At 37.4% G+C, this 16,636-nt stretch overlaps 1 protein-coding gene across 3 annotated transcripts in view; it reads right to left on the bottom strand.

Annotated features, from left to right (window-relative positions):
* The window catches only part of PIK3R1 (phosphoinositide-3-kinase regulatory subunit 1), a 98,991-nt gene that overhangs the window by 22,400 nt on the left and 59,955 nt on the right, over window positions 1-16,636 (bottom strand). Inside the window, exons 3-7 of one of the 3 annotated variants that reach the window (XM_036762391.1) lie at window positions 11,761-11,853; window positions 10,542-10,616; window positions 3,026-3,157; window positions 1,305-1,506; window positions 1,028-1,107 (exon numbers count right to left, since the gene is read on the bottom strand). In XM_036762391.1, the coding sequence (XP_036618286.1) occupies window positions 1,028-1,107; window positions 1,305-1,506; window positions 3,026-3,157; window positions 10,542-10,616; window positions 11,761-11,853 (582 nt within the window). Of the gene's footprint in view, window positions 1-1,027; window positions 1,108-1,304; window positions 1,507-1,614; window positions 1,776-1,822; window positions 1,841-3,025; window positions 3,158-10,541; window positions 10,617-11,760; window positions 11,854-16,636 lie in introns of those variants that run through there. The other 2 variants (XM_036762397.1, XM_036762404.1) reach the window with 2 other exon arrangements.

The raw sequence follows: 16,636 nt of genomic DNA, 5'->3' as shown, positions 1-16,636 counted from the left end.
CAAGTAAGGAAACTGAGGCCGAGAGGCTAAATGGCAGGTAGGAAGCTTGAAACACCTTCTACCGGTGTGCTCTATTTTTCAAGACAAGTTTATAATTTTTAATTCTCAACATAAATTAAAATTAGCAAAACACAAATTCCTAGTTCTCCCTAAATTTCACTTTGGTTAACGGGACCATTCTAAGTAACCAGACTCTCTTGTTTAACCCTTGGTATGTTTTGGTACAGAGCAGCATAGCACTGGTATAATACAGTAATTCAAAAAAGTTAAATATCTGTATCTGAACATACACACAGCATCTTGAAATCTAAGGTCTAGGGGTTTTTCCTTCTTTCACCCACAGCCCATACAGCATGAGTATAAAAGACCAGAATTCACTTCTCATCAATACTCCTGACACATTTCCAGATTGGTCAAGAGGGTCGTGAGAGAGAAGCTATCTCACAGGAGCAAAGATCGATCTATGATTTCAAATGAAAGCTACCGCTCATCGAGTCTGTTTCCTGTTCTGTTCGCCAGCCGATGGAACACAGAGCAGCCTGCTTTCAAAGAAGCATCTGGCTTGCTACAACTTGTTCCAGAGAAGACTCTGGCTTTCTATGGCTTGCATGATTGAAAATGGTGGGTTTTGGTATTTTTTTTTGACATCTCTCTCAGCATACCTGCTTCTAAAACATGCACTGCAAGATACTTCAAATTACAGAGTAATTATAAATTTTCTCCTCTAAAGGCATTAGAAAGAAAAATAAGTGTCAACTACTGAAAGCAACTGTGTTCAAGTATCCTGTGGGAGAAGGAAAGGAAACAAGAACCTCTGTACTTCTCATTTAAATCCTGTGTTGAAACCAGTGAACAGGCACCACACACACAGACTCTCAACTCAATCTTTATCACTAAATTAATATGCTTTTTAAATGAAACCGAATTCTATAAGAGGCTAATAATTGTCAAGAAAAAGGAAGATGATAAGGAGAGAAAAGCATCCTTAAACTTTAAGAAAATAAAAACAAAAAAAGGTGGGGCTGACCTGGTGCAGGCTGTCGCTCATTCCATTCACTTGAGATCAAAAGTTCTATCGTTTTTATGAGGTTTTCGGCATTATCAGAGCTGCAAAAACCAAAGTTTCTTATTAGAAATATTTTGCTTTAAAAAAATAGAAAACATACATCTTTATAAACAGGAGATACAAACATGCAGATCTATTAATGGGCCAGCCCTTTTAAAACATGTTTAGCCCTCAAAATTGAAGGCGTAGGACCACTTTATCAAACATACGACCAACATTTTTCCACACAAGCACTTACCCTGTGACTGGAGATCTGAAAAGCATAGGGCTGAAAATTTCAGAGAGAGATCTCGCATTCAAAAGATTTTTGCTTGAGGCCTGGCAGAGTCTGAAGAAATGTTTTAGCAAATACTGAAGCGTGAGCCCATGCTGATGAGGTATGTGAGGAGTCCTCATAAGCTTCTTTAGCATCTGGACATTCTCTTCTGTGCTCTGTAGTTCTACAAGGAGAAAGAGAAACTGCTTCAGAGATCAGCAAATAAACTGCCAGCAATTGCTTCTACAACTTCACAAGAAGTACTAATTAGACCAAAGTTAATGAATATCACAGTTAATGCCGGTATCCATGAGGAACAGGGCATTTTTTCTTCTCATTAGAGAAAGTGCTTCTGTGACAAGCTAAGATCTTCTTAAGCCAAATGGAAATCTAAGAGACGCTTGGCATAAGCCATAACTGAGTGTTCACTGGTGGGTGATTGGCTAATTTGGAGATGCAGCAGATAAGCGACACAGGTTCTAACTTTTAAGGTTACTAACCACGATATCCTGTCCCAAAGAGCACGTGATGAGAGCATTAGCTCCTAGCTGACATTCATCTTTTGTGAACATACACCGTAATGATCATCCAAAAAGAAAAAAACTGAAATGGGCATACTCATTCACCAGTCTCCTGTCCCAATTCCTTGAAACTACCAATGAACCTCTGAACACTGTGTCCTCTGCTGATACTGAACTTTGCCAATATTGATAAAAGGTTAACAATTAGCCATTTCGACATGTGGGCACATCCTTCTGGGTAAACTGTCTGATGCCTCTGTGAGTAAGGTACACTAGACAATACAGTTTCATGTTTTCAGTTTAATATTAATGTTTTCTTATCCAGAAAGAAGAGCTTATTAAGCATCTATGGTGGGTAAAGCACTTTTAGAACTTACATTCTACTAAGGGAATACCACAGGAAGCTAGATGGCTCAGGGGATAGAGCACTGTGTCTGGAGTCAGTTTCAAATTTGACTTCAGACAGTTACTAGTTGTGTGTCCCTGGACAAGTCACTTAACCTCTATTTGCATTAATTCGCTGGAGAACGAATGGTAAACCACTCCAGTATCTTTGCCAAGAAAACTCCATGGACAGCATCAGTGTGCTAAGGTCCATGGGGTCATGAAGAATCGGACGTGACTGAAGAACGATGGGGATACGACAGATTCACAAATACAGGGTATATACACAACATAAATAACACATGATTTCAGGGGGGATTGGTGGGGAGAGAACACCTGGGGAGTAAGGAAAGGCTTCCTGAAGAAGAAAGGGAACACTTGAGCTTTGAGGGGTGCTAGAGGCTATAAGAGTCAGAGGTAAGGGGCAGCTAGGTGGTGCAGTGAGTAGAGCACCGGCCCTAGAGTCAGGAGGACCTGAGTTCAAATCCAGCCTCAGACACTTGACACACTTATTAGCTGTGTGACCTTGGGCAAGTCACTTAACTCCAATTACCCTGCCTTCTCCCCTCAAAAAAAACAAAAGAGTCAGAGGTAAATAGGAAGAGTATTCCAGGCAAAGGGGACAAACACCCTGTGCAAAGATAGAGGTGAGAGATGTAGCTTCACTGGGCTGGAGCACAGTATGGAAATGCAAATAAAGCATAATCAGCCTGGAAAGGTAAGCCGTAAACAACATTTAAGTTCTTTGAGATCTCTAAATGTATGTTTACTTGAGTTGCCTACAAAGGGAAAACCAACCTTGTGTTACAGAAATCATTTCACTGTAAATTGTCCCCGGAATGACAGGATTTGGCAGGTCCAGGAGATATCTCTTGAAAGCGTCTGATAGGACCTGCAAATCAATCACATCAAAGTCCATGGAAGAGGCATCTGTAAAACAAGAAATACATTTTTAGGTGTCAAGAATTTTAACATGACCTGCAGTCTTTAAAAATGCCTGCTTCCTAAGCAGCACACCCAATTGTTGCTCTACTAACAGTAGTAAAATGAAAGAAAATGGTAAGAGGCTTGATATCTCAAAAGTGTTCTTATATATCATGTCTACACTACCTAAAAGTCTCAAATTGCTGGGATGGTCACAAAAACACTGACTGAACCATACAAATCCATGCAAATTTATCTTTAATTTTTTGGAAAAAACTTACAGAAATCTAGCAATTGTCAATCACAAGGATGTCAATGTTTTAGTTCACAAAACGATTAAAGCTATTTTCCTTGACATTCAACAAAAGTTTATGAAACATCTACTATATGCAAGGTAATAACAATGTGGCTCTTTGGATAGCCACTCAAAGCAACTTTTAGAATTACTATTCCAGCGACTGAGAAAAGAGCTAAGCAACACTATGGCAAATTATTCCCAACAGGCACTAAATAAAGCATCAGAATCAAATCCATGCAAGACACCATAGGCAAATAAAACCTCATCCTCACGAAGTTTATATCCAGTTACAGGAACCCAACATATACATAAAATGATAAATTCAGTTATAAACAACAGTATTTATTAACAGTATTATAAACCGTATTTATTAAGTATCTCCTGTCAGAGACTGGGAATCAAGAGAAAAATTATACAATTCTTGATCTTTTGGGGGGAGACTACATGTACACATTTAACAAGTACATGCAAAATAAATGTAAATTAATTTGGGAGGCGAGGTGTACAAACTAAGGGGGAAGCAGAATCAGAAAAGTAGGATATGGCACCTGAGTTGAACTCTGAAGGAAATCGAAAGGAAGCAATGTATAAAAAATTTGGAAAATTAAGTTGTAGCCTATTACTGCAAGATTTTAATGCCAAAAAGAGTTTTTATTTGATCCTAGAAATAACAGGGAGTGACTAGCGTTTATTGAATGGGGGAGTGACATAGTCAGACCTGTGCTTTAAGAAGATAACTCTAGCATCGGGGAGGAGAATAAACTGGAGAAAGGAGACACTTGAAGCAGGTAAACCAATTAGAAGGCTACGGTAATAATTCAGTTGCAAACTCCTCATAAATCGCAAAGACAAGAAATTCAGGGACAAGCCACTAAGGTCTGAGTCAAATGAGAAAAGTTTCTAGGAGGAAGGGTAGCTTGAGCTGCGCCTTGAAGGACTTATGCAAGAGGTGATGAGAGAGGATATTTCAGGCAGGAAGAACAGCATGAGTCAAGTTAAAAGGAGGAACGTACATGGTGTTTGAAGGGGGTATAAGGAAGGAGATGGCATAGTGATAATAAATAGTCTTGTTTGGCTGGTGACAAAAGTTTGTAATGAGAGATTTAAGAGTGAGGGTAGGTTGAGGCTAGAAATTTTATAGAGGCTTAATAACTATGGCCTTCAGACTTTTTCCCTGTAGACAATGGGAAGTATCAGTAGGTTTCTAAGAAACAAAGTAGTGTTTTGGGAAGGTTAATCTGGCACTGATATGTAGAATCAACGCGTAAGATGGCAGCAACCAAGATGGTTGATGGTCTGCATTGGGGTGATGGCAGCGGGAAGGGGCAAATGTATGACATTATAAAGGAACTGGTGACCACATGGATATGGGAGATGGGGTGTCTGAGGGAAGAATCTAAGATGATGCTGATATTTTGAGCCTGAATGGTTGGAATAATGGGCAATAAATACCTAAGAAAGTTCAGAATCCCTCCAAGATTAAACAGAAAATAGAAATGGTGTCCTGAAAATCCCTTACCTTAAGCCCAGTTCACCTCCCTAGCAAACCACATTGTACAAGGTTATGACGCTTGTAGTACAAAGTATCATAAGAAGACAGACACAACCAAAAAGCACCAAGACAGATCCAACTGGTATGAAGCAATGGGAGGTAAGAAAAAATATTGCAGCTTGTGAGGTAGTGCCTCAAACCACTTTAGGCCCTACCAAGAACAACTAACCACAGATTACATTTGTACTCTGTGTGGAAAGGCCTGTGGGTCACACATTTGACTTGGCTAGCCCTAAAGAAACAGAGAGAGGAACAACAGCAGCATCTCTTCAAACACAAAGAAATTAAGTATGAAATGGGGGCTAGAGGATAGGGTGCTTTGACAGATCTTACTGACTGAAAACTGACTCTTCTGAAGCTCACCAACATAGCCCATCCTAAAGACTTAGAGAGGAAAGGGGCACCATCAGGTTTTATGTGGGTCTCAGTCACTTAACCTAAGGAAACAGGGATCCTTAGAGAAGCTACTGTCTGCCCTATCCCCAAGTAAGTAGGCACAAGGCTCAGTGTAGATTTTTAGAGTTATGACTTTAGAATTTCAAGTATCAAACCCTGGAGACTTGAGACTAAGACGCCAGACAAGCTGCTCTGCCGTGACAATCTTCAAATAAGGCATACTTAGATATTCCAAAGGATCTCTGATATCACCAAGATAAGTTATACTCCCTCCCTCCAACATTGTTGACTGCCACCCATTCGACACCTTCTGGTCCTTGGCAACTTTTTAATGTCCTCCTGCAAGTCCTCTACCGGAGAGTCAACCAATGGACTAAAGGCCTTTCCCTAGAGCTTTTCTTGTTAAATAGGTACAAGTGGAATGAAGAGACAGTTCATCTGTCACCTCCTATTAAAGAAGACAGTATGGCATAATGGATGGACTTCTGTACCTGACGGGAGTCAAAAAGACTCAGTTTCTAATTCCACCTCTGACATTTACAGCTAGGTCCCAGTTAGTACAAAAAAAATGAAGTTTGTACTAATTTGTACTATCTTAAGTTAATGATTGTGAAAAATATAGCAACTGATGGAAATACGCAGCATGAATTCAAATAATGTGATACTTCGTAGGATTCATTATTCACACAAATGGGGACTAGCTAACCACTAGACATCTTCTACTAGCTAGAAGATATATGGGCCAGTATGTTAAATATTTAATGTATTTGGGAATGGGATAGGAAACTGAGGCTTAGAGATATATGACTAACATATCTATGTTTATGTGTGTATATATGCATTTGTGTTTGCATGACATATCTATAAAGCATTTTGCAAAACTCTAAATCATCATACAAACATAAGCTGTTATTATACCTGACACCTTCTACACAACTAGCCTACCTCCTCTTTCAGTCATACATCTCTTTGATGAACTTTTACACTGCTCTTGGTATGATTCTTAACTGGTGATACATTTAAGCCTATTTATGCTTATCATGTATCTCCCTGCTGTCCTTTGAGTGACTCCTAGCTTTATTTCATCACAGACTATGGTATTCCATTATTTATAGTTATATAGCACAACTGGAAGAATATTGGTGGTGAAAAATGGGTATCTGCTTCAGAGAGAAAATTTGAGTCATTAAAAGTACTGCTTAATTTTTTTTTTTTCAATTTTTGTCTTTTTGAAGCACCTACTATGTGCTGGGAAATACAAAGACAAAACCAAAACTGTGCTCTGTCTTTGAGGAGTTTACATTCACACAAAATTAAAGTTAGACCCTCAATTGAGTTAACAAAATTATTTAATGATTCTTTCACTATTTCCTGTCTTTTTATAGAGAATTTGGTATTATAACACTTACTAGATATTTTTTTAATACCACCAGTCTATTAAAAATAAATATGTACATACCTGCCCAATGTCCCTAATTGTTAGCAAGTTTCTGGTCTCCTGTATACTTAAATAAATCTGTTTATTTGCCTAACAGATTACTACTATTAATTTTACAATTTGCATAATTAGATGCTTCCCTTTGTATGAAAACCTTGGACTTGCCACATAAATTTTCTAGAAGACACTGAATTTAGCATTCCAAATGTACCTCCCATATCTGAATACAAAGAAGCTTCTCTGTATGTAAAAAGCTAACTCTGGGAATACTGACAGGGGAACCATGCAGGTAAAAGAGTACGCCAATAAGAAATAAGCTAATTTGAACAGCAAGTTTTAAGGCCCAAGTTCATTCTATAGGATATACTATTTAGTATATATTAAACATAATTATTACTCCTTGAATGTATGTATGTGCATTTTTAAGTACTTCTTCCCTTGAGACTTATTTGTTCCATTTGTGGTACTAGCGTTAAATATACTCTGTCCCATAATTACTTCAGACATAAACCCAAAAAACTTAAATAATTTACAGGATTGAAAACACTCGCTTCTTCTGTTCCCTAAATTCTTCATCTTATTATAGTTCGCTAATTATGTCTCTCAGTCATTATACTCCTTGATTTCTAGATTTTTTAAAGATGCAAATTATCTTCAATTAAATACACACACACACACACACACACACACACACACGCATAAAACCTTAGATGGGCATTCAGCAATTCACACAGTTAAATGCAAGCCATGCTCTCCCAAATTTTGATTAAATGGCTCTTCCCCAAATCTCCTTCTGGATCATATATCTTCATGAAAGAGAAAATGTGCTGAAAACTTGGCCCCAGTGGTTTGATCACAAGCCTGGACTGAAGCAGCCTTCTCTTCTCTCTGGCAACAATGAATGGATCGCTGTGGTTCAGCATCCCAGCAAAGAATCCCCATAATATCAGGGCTAGAAAGAATCTTGGAGATTGCTGATCATTCCCCTCATTTCACAGGGAGAGGAAAGTGGAGACCCAAAGTGATTTCCTTTTACTGGTGCTTCTCAGGGCCCTCCAGGAGGTCACCAATTTAATGTCACAATATTTTGGTTGCACAAACTCTGGTTCTTGTGTCAATAACATGGCATGAAGATATTTATTGCTAACCTGGTTCACTTCTATACATGGTCTACCTTAAGTACTAACCACCATTTCAGTGTTTCATAGACTTATCATGAATCTCTGATGTCTGTATTTCCTCTGACCTTTACACTATTTAACAAATTTCCTACCTAAAACATGAAACTCTATGTTAATTGCCCAGCCTAAGAAACAAATGCTTCTCTGACCCTTTCCTAAGTTTCTCTTATGGAGAAGGAACCAGACTGGTAGTCTTTTAGCCACAGTTTTTCCGCCTTCCAGTTACCTACATAAACATAACAGCATAATTTCCCCCTGCCTCCTCCAGAGGGTTCTTCACTGGGTCATGGGATCACCAATAAGTCACAGGACAGAGGTGAAAATGATCTTTAAAGGCTGCTCATTTTACACAAGAGTGAACTAAAGCTGAAAAGTGATTTAATTGAAACTGAAAATGGGCTAATTTACCCAAGGCCACCATCGGACTGAGAGGCATAATCGGGCTTTGACTTCAGTTTCTCTGATTCTACACTCTGGCCTAGGCAATTTTCTCTGCCACATGAGATACTTGCTAATTCCAGGGTGTTTCTTTTCCTCCGCTATTCCCTGGGAGTTTGGAGAAGAACCAGTGGGCTTAAAAAGGACCCCTCAAAAAGTTACTACCCATGACTTGAGAAGTCACAATTTCCTCATACCTCAGTTTCGTCATCTGAAAAATGGGGGAAGGGAGGGACAGGGCCCTGGTATGGACTAGACAGTCTCTGCTGTCTCTCCCAGTCACAAATCTACAACATGACAATTCAATTATCCCTGATGATAGCTACTTTGTCGGATGATCAGCATGAGCAATATGAACAAATAAAGATGAAATAAAATTTGATGAATAACGTAAGATGTGACCTGTGGAAAAACTAGATTTCTGTAAAGGCATTTAAAAAAGAAAAGCCTGCTTTTCTATCTTAGACCATCTGAGCAAAAGAAGGAGAAAAAAGAATATAGATCATTACTCACACAATTCACCTTTTTCCCATATTTTTTTTAAAATAAGAAAAATTTTTAAAAAGGCCTATTTATGCTTTGTACAGGAAAGGTTCCTGATAAAGAGCTGCTGAGTGAAGAGTCCCTTTTCTCCCAATCATATGAATATACTTAAGATAAACATAAGTGATACTTTATATCCATCAGAAAACTTCTTTAATACTCAAGACACTTCAAATTAACCAGTATCACACAGTATCACATCTAATATTAGGCATTTTCGTTAAAAATATTGAATTTTAGCTTGAAAATGTATTTTTTGAAATAGAAATTTTTTTAAAAAATCAGAAAATGCTTCTATCCTGGATTTGTGACAACTGCTTGGGGACATAAGTAGGCTTGTTGAAAAAAGTAAAAAAACGTGCAGGAGAATAATGCTCAAATGCACATGCGCACACAAACACACACACACACGCACACACACAGAGACATGTATGTGTACATGTGCACACCTCGGCAACATTTATTATTAAATCCCAAGGGAAAAAAGCAATATTACCATAGTAATGATTACGCTGCTTATAATGTTATATTTACCTTGGTGATTCTGAAATGTAGAGTTGGCAATTTGGAAGACAGATGACAGGAGAAAGGCATAATGACAATGGTAACTTACTAAAGCTATTTTTATGGCATTATGATATTTACCTTGACAGCTCCTTCTCATCCAATCATGTTTTAAATTCTGTTGGTTCCATTTCCTCTATTGTCCCCTCCTCCCTATTCCCACTCTCACAGGCCCTTGTTACCTTTTGCCCGTACTAGTGCTAATAGGCTTTTAGCAGGTCTTTTCTATAGCTTTATTAAGTTGCTCCTTCCAAGTCCCTTTTCATATGGCCTCTCCTCCTTTCTGATCTGCTCAGAAATCTTCAAAGATTCCCTGCTGTTTCCAAAATAAATCTCCAACTCCTTTGGCTAGCATTTAGGTCCTCCCCTATCTGATGAGCCTTATCTCATACCATTTACCCTAGGCGAACTCTACAAGCAAATCTGCACTTCCCACCCCCACCCGTTCCTGTGCTTTACTCATGTTGCTCGCCTGTGCTCAAGATATCTCCTTCCTGCTTTGTGTTTACTATCTCTTAAAATTCAATTCAAACCCCATCTCCTCCATGAAGACTTCCACCAAGACAGAAAAGTCTCAGATCACACACAGTATTCTGTTTTACCCTTCTCCATATCATAATTTGTATTAGTTTTCTAAGTTTCTATCTTATCTCCACCTCAGCTTTTTTGTGAGGGCAGCCAACATGGCTTGGGGTATCCTTATTCATAACTAGAAGAGAGCTTAAAATGTCAACTAGTTCAATTCCTGACAGCACACAAGGAAAGGAGGGAGGGAGAAAATTTAGAACCCTAAATTTTCAAAAAATGAATGTTAAAATTATTTTCACATGTAACTGGGTTAAAAATTATTAAATTCAGGTTAATTAAATTTAGATTTTAAAAATATTTTTAAAAAAAGAAATAAAGAAATATCCTAAAAAAAAAAAAGAAATAAAGAAACCTCTTTTGTGTTATATATTCCTAAGACCTGAGATACTTACCACAATCGAGAAGCTGCCGGAGTTCAGCTAAGCTGCTTGAGCTCTGGGTTCTGTACAAAGTTGGACATTCCAGGCCTAAAACACACACACAAACAAAAAAAAACAGTCTTGGTTAAAAAAAAAAAGTATTATTGGAAAACCCATGAACCACAGGCTGCGCTTCTATCATGCTCCAAACTCTTCATCATAAAGTCTCACTCCAGTCCTGGAAATCACACATTGAAAGTACCCTCTGCCCCTTGCTTCTCTCTCAGACAGGATGGCTCCTCCCAGAACCCCCATTTAAGGAGGGCACCCAAGTCATCTATATCTTCTTCCTCCCCAGGCTCGCACATCCCAACCCTCACCTTTTAAGCTTCCTTTTATGTGTTGAATCCCCCATCAGAATGTAAGCTCCTTGGGAGCAAAGACATTTTTCTGTTTATATCTATATTCACAATGTCTGGTACATAATAAATGTTTAATGAATACCTGCTGACCAAATGAGAAAGGCATGCCCATTTCCCATTAATTTCTATTTTTTAAATTCTAGAAAAGATATTTTACGCCATATGTCTTAAAATGTTGTAAAGGTCAAATCCTGCACCGAGCCTTTTGAATGGCACTGATTTGTGACCAACTGTGTAGGCACAAGTTATTTTATTGCTATATATAGTGCAGGCAGAAGTTATTATTTAGTAACTGTCTCCAACACTTCAAAAGATCTATGACGTTCCTGGTGTTGGAGTTCCCTCCACTGACTTAATCTATGATGACTTAGAAGGGAGTCACTTACAATTCCATAAATTGTAGTGCACAAAAAAATTGATCACCAGGTTAGCCAACCCTTTGCTGATGAGCTTATCCATGCTTAGCTAGGCTGGGCCTCTTACAAAAGATACCAGAACCCTCATAGATGAAAATTTTTCCAATTTGTCAGAGCCCATCATAACTTGAACCCCACTGGCACAGTCTTTGAAAACCCAGGGTCACCACCATTTTTGTCTTTATATCTCCAAGGCTAAGCCTAGTTGGAAGCACTAGCAGGTACTTAATATGGGCTGATGGAGAATAAACAAAATGGAGAACAAACTTCATTTGATTTCAAAAATCAGATGAAAACTACTTTCTAATACTTGAATTTCTAGTACTTTTTCAAGACTAAGTAAGAAATGCACAAAGTAAGACCAATGACCTAAGGGCCTGTCAGACAGAATCAGCATGTAATCCTAACCCATACCTTTCTTTTCGATAGCTTCCACTAATTTAATAAGGATTGGTGGAGCAACTGCAGGAGAGGAAAACTGTTCTGTGAGGTCTAGAAGTGTAAAACCTAAAAGAAAAAAAAATGGGGGACAGGAGTTAAAAATGCTGAGTTTATAAGTCACAAGACAAAAAAAGTCAATTTTTAAAAACAAGAACTAACTAATTTTATCTACTCTCAACCTTAACAAATGCATACTATCAGTTCTGTATTCAGATGAAGGCTCCATGCCACTACTGTTGAATACTCTGCATAGATCCATTTTGGTCAGAAGAGAGATACTGAGTAGTTTCTGAAATGTTAGTGTTTATATGCAACATTTTTTTCTAGGGTCCACTTATATACTTAAAAAAAACCCTACAATACTACAAAAACACTTTAGATGATGTTATTCACACAAATATTTCTTTCTTTGACACTGCAGATGACATTTGGTATTCTGTTGCCAAAAAGAAAAAAAAGGAAAATCTTTTGGCAGCAAAAGTAATTTTTCTCACAGTATGCCAGAGGAGGGAGCTAAATACTTTCTCCACAAAGTTGTCAAACCATAGACTGTAGGAGGAACAGACTCAATATGAAAATTTCTACATGTGTGGCCAATATTTTGCTAAAATTCACCCTTATTTCCATTTAGACTTTTAACTATTTTTTAGTGACTCATTATAAGCTTTTATTGGGAAATAGATAACTTTATATGATCTAATGTTTTTTTCCCTTTTGTGTTAAATGTTCTCTGGGTCTTAGTCAAGTATTCTTTATGAGAAGCAATACATGCTAAATGGCCCACACAAATTTCTTCAATTAAAGCTTGAGCTTCAAATACAGACATACTAAGCATTATACATTTCTCAATTGCCATGATATTCCACCATGCAAAATTATCTCATTAATATTTGCTTTTTGGAATTATTTTTAAAAGGCATTAGGTTATTTTAATAAAATCAATACAGCTGGAGACTTCAGAAACTTTCAGGCAAGACTACATCATGTGTTAGCTGGTAATTCTAGCTATGAGACAAAACAAGCAAAAAACAAACAAACAAAAACCATCCAAGAGCTGTGTGTATAGAGTTAGAGCCTAGGAAATGTCAAAGGACATTCTCTAGGTAGAGGTATAGCTACAATGCACAGGGCCCCCTACCCCTTTACTTTCTTCTATACTCTAAGTTTACAAAGCCCATCTTCCTTGTGCCTTCACCCTGATCAAAAATGTCTCTGCTGTAAGGAATAGGGGATTCATGCTATAGAAATTAACTTTATAGACAATTTTCTTGGGACTCATCTAATTCATAAGTGAAACCCATGTTTCTTTTCCTTCTGAAGTTTCTTTCTTTTCCTTCCTTTAAACTACAAAGTTTAAAATGTAGCTGGTGGCACAGTGGATTGAGTATAGGGCCTGGAGTGTGGAAGAACTCACTTCAAAGCTGACCTCAGATACTTATTAGCTTTGTGACCCTGGACAAGTTTCTTTGTCTGCCTTAGTTTCCTCAACTGTAAAATCAGGATAACACTATCTACCTCCCCAAGCTAGGATCAAATGAAAATATATTAGTAAAGCACTTAGCACAGTGCCTGGTACATAGTAGACACTAAATAAATGTTTGTAGGCACTAAATAAATGTTATTTCCTCTCTTTATATTTAGAAAACAGGAACATTTAAAGATAAGACATTCTTACCAAACAATGGGAAGTGTCTGGCAGAATAAAGTATATCTGAGGATAACAGTTTAAAATGAAATGCTGAGCTAAGCAAATTCAAGTTAAGACAATAAAAGGATACACTACCCACCTACCTCCACGTACACACACAAAAGTGAAGGTATCTGAAAAAACAGACTCTATTTAAAAATGCTACAAAGTGAAAGCAAAAAGTTCAACAACTCTTGATTTCTCAAACAACACAACACAATCCACTTCTCTTTGCCTCTCTATTACATGATATTACCAGATCACATAAACACTGCTCATCACAACCAGTTCCTGTCTTCAACATGGTTGATTACAAAAGCAAAAAAAAAAAAGTTTATTATATTATTTAAAGATTAGATGAAAAATCAATACAGATCATTATATATAAAAACAATGTTACCAGAGAGTGAATTATGCTTTAAAAATCTCAAAATTTTCTATTTTCAACTAAAAAGAAAAAAGGCAAGAAAAATGCAAAGATTAAAAGGCGAGGATGGAAAAAAAAAAAAACCCGAGGCCAAAGGAAAGCCATCAATTGGGATTCTCTATACCCTCAAGTCCCACACACAACAATAATATAGAGCTGACATTTTATATGAAGTTTTAAAAGTTTACAAACTACATTAATGACTTCATTCAATCCTCAAAGCAACTGTGTGAGATCAGTTGCTATTATCTACTCTTAAGAGTTGAGGAAAAACAGGTAGTTGAATGACTTGCCCAAGGTCACAAATTTAATAAATACCTAAAGGGGAATTTGAATCCAGGTCTTCCTGAATCTATCCCCAGCACACTATCCATCACTTCAAGCAAGCACAAATGTGCCTCATAACACCAAAGGCATAACTAAGTTGATGTGTAACATTCTGATCACGGGCTAAAAACTCTCTACTCCCACTCTTCCTCTCCTCTCTTGCAAACCAATTTTCCCCCTTATTTTCTTTTTCGAAATCTGTGAAATGGGGACAGTCAAAAACTAAGTGACTAGAGAAGAAAGGGTTCGAAAAGATTCCTTCGGAAATCTTGGCAATAAAATTATTTTGGCACTAAGAAAAGATGGTGGTAAAAAACGGTACTGATTTTACCCAATTGAAATATAAACAGATCCTTTATGGACTATGTTAGATCGTGAGGAAAGAGAAAAAGGGATATTTATGTTGCCATATTTCCAAAAAAAAAAAAAAACTACACCTAAACATTAGCTTTGAAAACAGAACAAAAAATAATTGACTTCAAACAGATTTTAGTGCTGTTCCTCTCTGTGTCCTTTCAATATTTCTGTAAGCCAAGAGATCAATTTTCTTATCTCTACAAAGTTCCTTACCACTTCGGTCTACTCCAAAAACAAAGAAATAAAAAAAAACAAAACACAGTATGGTGATATTTTAACAACAACAACAACAACAAAAAGGTTCCTGCCACAGTATGAGTAGAAAGAGCTGGCTTTGAAACCAAGAAAACCTGGTTCAAGTCCTGCCTCTGGCACATACTGGCTATAGGTGACTCGGAGTGGGGCTCAACGCTCTAGGCAACTCTCTAAGATTCTATACCTAGCCTATCTCCCAAGATACTGAACATTCCTTAAAATCCACATAGGTTGCCCTGTAGAAAATTTGGAGGTTTAAATGAATGCAGCAATTTTTTTGTCAATAAATTCACTGTACATACTGTAATTCAACTGTTCAAATGCCTGAATTATCAAGGTTGCCTGCTAAGAATATGCAAAAGAAGTTTTTAAAGGTACCATTTAACAGAAACAAGGTGACACAAGATTTCAAGGACTTCCTATTCATCATTACAGCTTATGTTATTAAATCTATTTTCCTTGAGAAGTCTCATAATTGTACCTTAGGCACAAAAATCCTTCAAGAAACACAATAAAATAAAAACGAGAGTCTTTAATTCCATCCAAAAAAAAGGCAAAATTCAGCGCCCATTCTTTTAAGTAATGTTTAAGAAATTGTTTAAGCAACAATAATCACTAGGAGTGACCTTTTAAACAGTAACTCTCTGATAAAGCACCATAATCACAAAATCTAGTGACATTAAATTGCTACTAAGACAGAAAGTCCATTTTTATTCAGTAAAATCTCTAGGAAAAGTACCAATGAACAGAATCCAGTCTTCCCAAAATTTACAAATGTTTATTTTTGCAAGCATTTGAAATCATCCTCAACGAACTCTAGGTGAGTACCTGACTGAGGACTATTTTGGAATTCTGAAGCATTGCTGGAGCCAAGGGACTAAATTGAGAATCAAGCCCACTCCTTTCAAATCTGTGCAAATTTGTAAATTAACTACACCTCAGCAACAGTTTTTCCTTTCACTGAATCATTTTATAAGAAAAGCCATCAGCATGCTTGAAGAAAAGGACCAGCTGAAGAAATTAGAAGATATAAATCTCATTCCCCCTCCACAGTATTAAAAGGTAGAGGGTAAAGAGTCTACCATGTTCTCTCTTCATCCTCTGGAAGGACAAAGATGACCTTGGTCTCTCGGGCTGCAGAAGATTTTGGATGACCCATCAAATGGTACATTTTCCACGAGTTCTATTTTTTTCTTTCCTTACCCTAACGACAACCAATCATGCGAAAGAGAGGCCAAGCTTCCCTGCAATCTTGGGGCTCTTCTCAAGCTGGTAACACTGACAGGCCTGAACAGTACTTGGGCAGCAGCAACAACGTGTGGGAGGTGGGAGCATACCTTATACTAAATGTTGCCAACATAGCTACAAAGTGCAAGATGAAACCAGCACACAGCTGTACCTTTTGGAGGAGTTCTCAGTAAAAAGAGATATTTTAGAGTGTCTGGCAGAGGCAAGTGGAAAATTAAAGCTAGAATACTGACTAGCTCCAGAAATGTTAGAGCCAAATCTTTCATTATGGATGGAAGCAGTATAAAAGTGGCAGAAACGACCATGAGCTGCTTAAACTGTAAAAGGATATAACATGAAAAGAGGTTCACATACAAAGTAGGAACAAATATCTGTCAGATGTTACTTTACATAATAACTGTAGCTAAGTCCAAATTCCATTGCCATCAAGACTGATTGGATACTTTGCTATACCTCCCTTAAAATGCTTTTGAGGAATACAAGACTCTCAAGGTTCAGCAAGCCCAAGAAATCCAAATTGGTGGTATAATACAAACTTTGTGATGCAA

This window comes from Trichosurus vulpecula, chromosome 1, assembly GCF_011100635.1.
Source record: "Trichosurus vulpecula isolate mTriVul1 chromosome 1, mTriVul1.pri, whole genome shotgun sequence".
Taxonomy (NCBI): Eukaryota; Metazoa; Chordata; class Mammalia; order Diprotodontia; family Phalangeridae; genus Trichosurus; species Trichosurus vulpecula.
The sequence above is the reverse complement of the archived record's forward strand: the minus strand, read 5'-3'. Positions and strand labels throughout refer to the sequence as shown.